General features: G+C 41.4%; 1 protein-coding gene across 1 annotated transcript in view; it reads left to right on the forward strand.

Annotated features, from left to right (window-relative positions):
* The first annotated feature begins 317 nt into the window (after positions 1-317).
* The window catches only part of LOC123752227 (probable serine/threonine-protein kinase clkA), a 15,005-nt gene continuing 7,254 nt past the window's right edge, over positions 318-8,068 (forward strand). The window contains exon 1 of the mRNA XM_069304440.1: positions 318-409. Coding sequence (XP_069160541.1) covers positions 318-409 — 92 coding nt within the window. The remainder of the gene's footprint in view (positions 410-8,068) is intronic.

Here is an 8,068-nt window from a genome sequence, read left to right on the forward strand (position 1 = left end):
AACAAAGAGTTATGGGGGCCTGTGCCGGGAAATATTGTTCCACTTAACCTTAATTATGCTAATCTAACCTTGCCTTCCTAGGTACCAGTGTGTCAAGTGTCTCTGTGTGTTTCTTAAGAACTATTCCATGTGCCAAGCAAGCCTTCCTGTGTGTCAAGTAACAACGTTTCACGATTTTGAGGTAAGTCATCCTATATATTTTGTTTGTGCAGTGAGGCCAAGCGAATTTTCAGTGTGGTGACAATTTTACAGTGAAGTGTAGTGCAGTGCCATTGTTTTAATTATTTTTGTGAATCAAGTGCCAAGTGTTAGTAACGATGGAGGAGAAAGTTGCAGCGTTGTTGGCTCAACCAGACTTTGAAGGGATTCAGAACCTTAAAAAGACTGAGTTAATACAAATGGCAAATCAGTTGGATTTGACCGCCAGCAATAGAATGGTTAAAGCCCAAATATTGAAAGTCATTGTGACGCATTTTGTTGAGAATGGGGAGTTAGAGGAAGAAATTCTAGAGGAGTTAAGAGAGGAGTCGAGTGATCAGATGACGTTAAAGCGTCTTGAGTTAGAAGCGCAAATAGCCAATGCTAAGCTTGAAGCTCAAAGGGAACAGAAAATATTAGAAGCTGAAGCTCAGCAAAGGGAGCTTGAGACTAGGCGTTTAGAAATTGCGGCACAGTTGCAAATAGAAGCCACAAAGAAGCAACAATTAGAGATTCAACAACAAATGGCTAACACTAACTTCAGGCTTGAAGCACAGCGTATGGCAGCTGGGCATGGAAATACTAGTAATGTTTCAACAAATAGTGATAATAATCCCATCAGGATGAATAAGTATATAGAGTTGCCCAAGTTCAATGAGGAAGATCCTGAGGTTTTCTTTGCACATTTTTATAAAATTGCCATCAGTATGAACTGGCCAAGGGATCAGTGGGTAGCCATTATGCAGTCTCAATTTAAGGGGCGTAGTCAGGAGGTTTTCACAACCCTACCTGACGCTCATAGTTTTGATTATGAATTTGTAAAGAAAAGCATCCTCAATGCGTACCAGTTAAATCCAGAGGCACACAGGCAAAAGTTCAGGAACCTAAGGAGAATCAGGGATCAGACAATAGCAGATTTTACTCGTCAGAAGACGAATTTTTGCAACAGATGGTTAAAGTCACTTGCAATCACTGATTTTGATGCTCTAAAGAATCTTCTTATAATGGAAGAAGTATTGTCATGTCTCCCAGACCAGTTGTCTACTTTTATGGCAGAACAAAAGAATGTAACAGATATTGATGAGCTGTCAAAGCTCGCGGATGAGCATGAGTTGCTGACTAAGGCCCCGTTTACGGCCACTTCACCTAAGTCTAGTCGTAGAGTAAATTTCAATGCTCACCGAACTCCTTATCAGTATAAGTCTCCTCCTGGTGCGACAGTTACTCCCGTGAACTCTTCTCTTACTAACCCTAAGATGGTTACTCCATTGCCAGGATCATCTAAGCCTAGTAATGCTAATTCTAAACCGGCAGTTGGTTCTACCAGTGTGTCCACTGTCAAACATTGTACCCATTGTAAGAGAAGGGGGCATGTGATTTCTTCATGTTTTAGTTTGCATCCTGAACTACGACCAACTGGTCTTATTATGAGTAAAGGAGTGCAACCTATTAATCATTCATGTATTACAGTCAGTCCCAATTGGATGGCTGAATTCAAACCCTATATTTCCACAGGTACCTTATTATGTAATAATGGTAGACATAAGACTGTTCAATTACTCCGTGATACTGGAGCTTCACAGTCTCTTATTACCCAGAAGGTACTTGATGATGTTGACACCCGAGATCTGGGTGAAGTTGTGCTTCTCCAGGGTATTGCCGGAAGTGTGCAACCAGTGTCCTTATTGCAAGTTAACCTTGATTCTAAATATACTTCAGGATGGTGTAATGTTGGTGTAAGTAAACAACTGCCCATTCCTGGGGTAGACATTATTCTAGGTAATGATTTTGGCAACCAAATGGTTGTAGGGCCCAAGTGTCCCATCATGTTAACTAAACCCCATACTGTATTAGCTCAACCAGAAGCAGATGATGATATTATTTACCCTGCTTGTGTTGTTACTAGATCAATGGGAAAAACAGGTGAGAGTAATCCTGTCTTCACTGAGGTTGCTGTTCCCAAGACCAGGACCCCTTCAGTAAAGGAGTGGGAGGTGGATCTTGAGGATTCTTTTATGACTCGACTGGATGATGAGAGTGAGGCCGTAGTAGAAGCCCCGCCGAACCTAAATCACAAGGAAAGTGAAGGTGAGGAGGCTGAACTATCTGTACCTTGCCCGCTTGTCTCCAGTGCGCCAGTTGTCGAGAGTGAGGCCGAAGTAGCTATGACTCCATTTTATTCTGATCAATCGGGAAAAGAGATCAAGCTACTAGGTTCTTGCCCGCTCGCTGCTGAGTCTGAGTCATTGCCCTTAAGTGTTGTACAGACTACTGATCCTAGTTTAAGTAAGTGTATTTCTGAGGCTCCTGATAATATTGATGCATTGGAGGAAGGGACGGGTTTCTTCTTCAAGGATCGACTTCTGATGAGAAGGTGGAGACCCAAGGGAACTCCCTCTTCAGAGGATTGTGAGATTAGAACCCAACTCGTTGTCCCCAATGATTATCGTAGGCAGGTCCTGCAGGCTGCACATGATGACCCCATGGGAGGTCATCAAGGTATCACGAATATGTACCATAAGATAAGTAAATATTTTTTCTGGCCAAAGTTAAAGAAAGACGTGGTCAGATATTGTCATAACTGTATACCCTGTCAAATTGTTGGTAAACCAAATCAATCTGTACCTAGAGCACCATTGCAACCTATTGTAGTTCCTGATGAACCATTTACTCATGTTGTAATTGATTGCGTGGGTCCTTTACCTAAGACTAAATCGGGTAACATGTTTTTGTTCACTCTCATGTGTATGACTACTAGATTTCCTGAAGCTTATGCTCTACGGAATACCAAGGCTCATAATCTCATCAAGTGTCTTGAAAGATTCTTTTCGTTGTTTGGAATGCCTAGAGTTATTCAGAGTGATAATGGGGGAAATTTTTTTTCTCAAGTTTTCAGAACTTTTTGCGAATCCCGAGGGATTCGGCACAAATTATCCAGTCCATATCATCCCCAAAGCCAAGGTGGACTTGAACGTTTCCACCAGACTTTGAAACAAATGCTGAAGACAACCGGAGAAACTCATCCACGTAATTGGGATGAGAATCTCCCCTTTGTGTTGTTTGCTGCTAGAGAAGGGCTACAAGAGTCATTGGGCTGTTCACCCTTTGAACTAGTGTTTGGTCACCAAGTAAGAGGTCCTCTTAAAATGCTACAAGAAAAGTTGTTGGGAGATGTCTCTGTTCATCAGAGTGGATTGTACTTGAGTGAGGTCAAGGCTAAGTTGTGTCGGGCTCGTGAGTTGGCGAAAGAACATCTGGGAAGGACTCAACAAGCCATGAAAGTAAGATATGACAAGAAGTTCAAAGCTAAGCTAAGGTCGTTTGATGTCGGAGATTTGGTGTTGGTGTTGAAACCTCGTATGGGGACTTCCATGTCCCATAAGTTCGCAGGACCCTATCAAGTGGTAGACAAGGTGGGAGACCTAACTTATAAACTAATTAACCCTAATCTTTCAGAACCCCAAATGACTGTGCACATTAACAGATTAAAAGCTTATGTTGGACCTGGTGTAGTAGCTTGTTTTAGTCGGGAAGAGTTACCACCTGAGGATAATTGTAGTGAGAGACATGATGTTAATATCCAACTTCTCAGTTCCAGTTCCAATGGCAGGGAGATGCTATGTCATTTACAGGAGGAACAACGTGATGAGTTCCAGGTTCTGCTGGACAACCATACATCTCTGTTTGGGGAGGTTCCTACCCAGACCCACCTCATCACACACGACATTCAGCTCCTGGACAGCACCCCCATTCGACAACATCCGTACCGAGTGAATCCCGAAAAGAGGAAAATTATACAAGCGGAAGTGGAATATCTGCTCCAGCATGATTTCATTCGGCCAAGTCAAAGTACTTGGAGCTCTCCGTGTTTGTTAGTGCCAAAACCAGATGGAACCTGGAGATTGTGCGTGGATTACAGGAAACTGAACAAGAACACTACAGTGGACGTTTTTCCTTTACCCTTGTTGGAAGAATGTATAGAGTCCATAGGTCATGCCGAATATGTAAGTAAGCTTGATTTGTCAAAAGGGTATTATCAAATTCCATTAACAGAGTATGCTAGAGAGGTTACTGCTTTTGTTACACCTGATGGTGCGTATGAATTTAATGTCATGCCATTCGGTTTGAGAAATGCACCTGCTACTTTTCAAAGATTCATGAATTTCTTACTCAAGGATGTGCCAGATTGTAGGGCCTACCTTGATGACATTGTTTTGTACAGTAAGAATTGGGCCGATCATCTCTTAGGCCTTAAGAACTTGTTTACAGTGTTGAAAAACGCAAAGTTAACCATAAACATGAATAAGTGTAGTTGGGCAAGAGGTACGATAACTTATCTTGGACACGAGGTAGGACAAGGTAAGATTATCCCCTTACAAGATAAGATTCAAGCCATTGTGGACTACCCAGTGTTAACCAATAAGAAAGGAGTCCAACGGTTTATTGGTATGTGTGCATACTATAGGCGTTATTGTAGAAATTTTTCAACAGTAGCTGCTCCTTTGACAAACTTGTTACGCAAGCAAGTAAAGTTTCAGTGGACACAAGATTGTCAGAATGCTTTTCAGAACCTAAAGGGCATATTGTCCACCTCACCTATTCTTGCTAGTCCCCAATTTGATAAACCATTTATATTATACATTGATGCGTCAGATGTTGGAATAGGTGCTGTGCTTATTCAAGTTGGTTTAGACCAGATTGAGCATCCTGTGTATTATTATTCTAGAAAATTTAATGCAGCTCAGAGAAATTATTCCGTGGTAGAAAAGGAGGCGTTGGGTCTTATATTGTCAATTAAAAAGTTTGAGATTTACTTATCAGGAAATAAAGTGTTAGTATTTACAGACCACAACCCCCTAATCTTTATAAATATGATGAAAGTCAAGAACCAACGAATTCTGCGCTGGTCATCGTTTTGCAGGAATTTAATGTAGAAATCAAACATATTCCAGGCAGACAAAATGTTATTGCTGATGCTTTGTCAAGAAGTTTTGATGTACCATAAATGAAATGTTTCTTTTTACTTAACATTTTTACTTCGGAAAAAATGCCATTGATCTTCAATCCATTGCATTTTTTTTCTTGGAGGTGGAAGTGTTACGTACTCCTATAAGATACGTAAGTAAATATATTAATATGTACATTGATAATTGTGTATAAATTACAAGCATGTATATTGTTATACTTATATGTTCTATGCAAATGCACATTCATGTTACAGTGTTGGCGTTAGGCCCAACGTATCGTGGGAATGATTGTTTTATTTCTTTGTGTGATCAGTTTTCCCACGGGAACTAATGATTTATATGTGATCATAAGTGGGTAACAGAGGTGAATAATAATTGAGTGAACTGTATCTGGCAAATTGTCGTGGGATCGTCCGTTGCTGGGGTGCATGCCATTATTCTCTTCTGTATGCATATTTTAATTACTATGAAAAGAAACAATTGCTTTGTTTTTGTATATCAATATGTATTAATTATTCATTAAGTTAGTTTAAGATTACTCTTGTCACAATGTATTGCTCCATTGTTGAAATAAATAATATTGTAACTTTGGCAAATTGTTCGCGGGGCAAGGCAATGTTTTTTGACTCTCGCGTTTTGTTATTCAGTAGCTGAGCAGGAACCAGGGAGATAACAACTTGTTGGAGTTAAGTTACATTTTTGTTCTGTCATAGCCATACATATAATATTTTAATTTAATGTCTGGAAGTTACAGTGATATTTTTAATGTGATATATTGTGACCATATAATCATCTGTTTGCTATTGAGATTTATTTAATATAATTTTATATAAGATTGTTTTATCTATTCTTCAGTCCTATGAAGATTTATTTTGTGCTCATTACTTATCAAGGGGTTATACTGGTGATTCGCTATTGAGAACAGCAGTTGTGTCGTATCCCTAGACGTAATTAAAGTTTGGCTGCTGTAGAGTCACGAGCCTTAACGTACGATAGGTAACAGTGATCATGTCTCCCCTTACTCTTCTGTTTTCCAGTGTCGTAAGGTGCTTTTCCCGCAGCCTTTCCTCGTAACTCATGCCTCTTAGTTCTGGGACTAGTCTAGTGGCATACCTTTGGACTTTTTCCAGCTTCGTCTTGTGCTTGACAAGGTACGGACTCCATGCTGGGGCCGCATACTCCAGGATTGGTCTTACATATGTGGTGTACAAGATTCTGAATGATTCCTTACACAGGTTCCTGAAGGCTGTTCTGATGTTAGCCAGCCTCGCATATGCCGCAGACGTTATTCTTTTTATGTGGACTTCAGGAGACAAGTTTGGTGTGATATCAACTCCTGATATCCTCCTGTGTGTGTGCGTGTGTGTGTGTTTACAATTTGTATCTCCTGATTCGAGCTATTAGCTCTTGGACCCTGCCTCTCTATTTCCTTATTTTTTCTCTATTATGTCTACTACATTTATTTCTCTTACACACACGCGCGCACACAGACACATCCCCAGGAAGCAGCTGTCTAACTCCCAGGTACCTATTTACTGCTAGGTGAACAGGTGCACCAGGGTGAAAGAAACTCTCCCCACTTGTGTCTGCCTTTGCTGGAGATCGAACCTGAGTTCTTAGGACGACTCTAGAGCGCTGTCCACTCAGCCGCGAGGCCCCGGTAAGTGTGTAAGCGTGCATGTGCATGTGTGCGTGCGTGTGTGTGTGTGTGCAAGCACACATGTGTGTTTGTCCTGTCTCCAGCTGGCGAGAGCTGGCAGCTGTGGGCCTCTAGATGTAAGACTAATGTCACGGGGTCAGTGTGAAGGGCGCCGGGCTGGGATGGTGTCAGGGGGGGAGGGGGGAGAGAGAGAGAGAGAGAGAGAGAGAGAGAGAGAGAGAGAGAGAGAGAGAGAGAGAGAGAGAGAGAGAGAGAGAGAGAGAGAGAGAGCGAGCCTATTGGGTTCGATCATATCTACGTTTGCAACTGTGTATGGAGTCAGCCTCCACCGCATCACTGTCTAATGAATTCCATTTATTGCCAAATTTTTGTCGCTTGGTCATGGAATTCTTTTAAACCTGTGAGGCACGATTTACTATTCCTGAACCCTTGCTGGTGGTGTGTTACAAAACTCCTTCTCTCCAAATGCCCCTAGAACTTTTTCCTCACAATGTTCTCCTTCACCTTGTATGGTATACAAATTAGAGAAACTGGCCTGTTTTTCAGTGCCTGTTGCCTCTCACCCTTTTAGTATATTAGGATTATATCAGCTGCCTTCCAGCTTTCCAATAGGTCTCCTGTTTCCAGTGACCTGTTATACACCATAGAGAGTGGCACACTTAGTATTTATGCATCTTCTTTTAGTATCTACGGTGAGATTCTGTCAGGCCCAACAGCCTTTGTTACATTCAATTCCAACAGATTCCTTTTGACCGCATCACTGGTGAGGTCAAATTCTTCCAAAACTGCTTGATTTATTGCCCTCTCTCAGTTCAGGGACTTCCCCTTGATCTATTGTGAAGACCTCCTGGAATCTCTTGTTATGTTCCTCACACACCACCTTGTCATTCTCTGTGTATCTGTTCTCCCCTTTTCTCAGTTTCATCACTTGTTTCTTCACTGCTGTTTTCCTCCTGATGTGGCTGTGGAGCCTCCTTCCTCCCCCTGCGTCTTTCAGTTCCCTCTTCATCTTCTCCCCTTTACCTTCTCCCTCTTCATCTTCTCTCTCTACACTTCCCCATTTCTCAGTATATATAACTTTTATTTTTGAGTTTTATTTTAGTCACAAAAACTTGGGTCAATAATTTATATTTCAAGTGTCCATGTACCTCTTGTATATATGGTACACAAGTGTCCATGTACCTCTTGTATATATGGTACACAAGTGTCCATGTACCTCTTGTATATATGGTACACAAGTGTC

The sequence above is a fragment of the Procambarus clarkii genome, chromosome 52 (genome assembly GCF_040958095.1).
Source record: "Procambarus clarkii isolate CNS0578487 chromosome 52, FALCON_Pclarkii_2.0, whole genome shotgun sequence".
Lineage (NCBI taxonomy): Eukaryota > Metazoa > Arthropoda > Malacostraca > Decapoda > Cambaridae > Procambarus > Procambarus clarkii.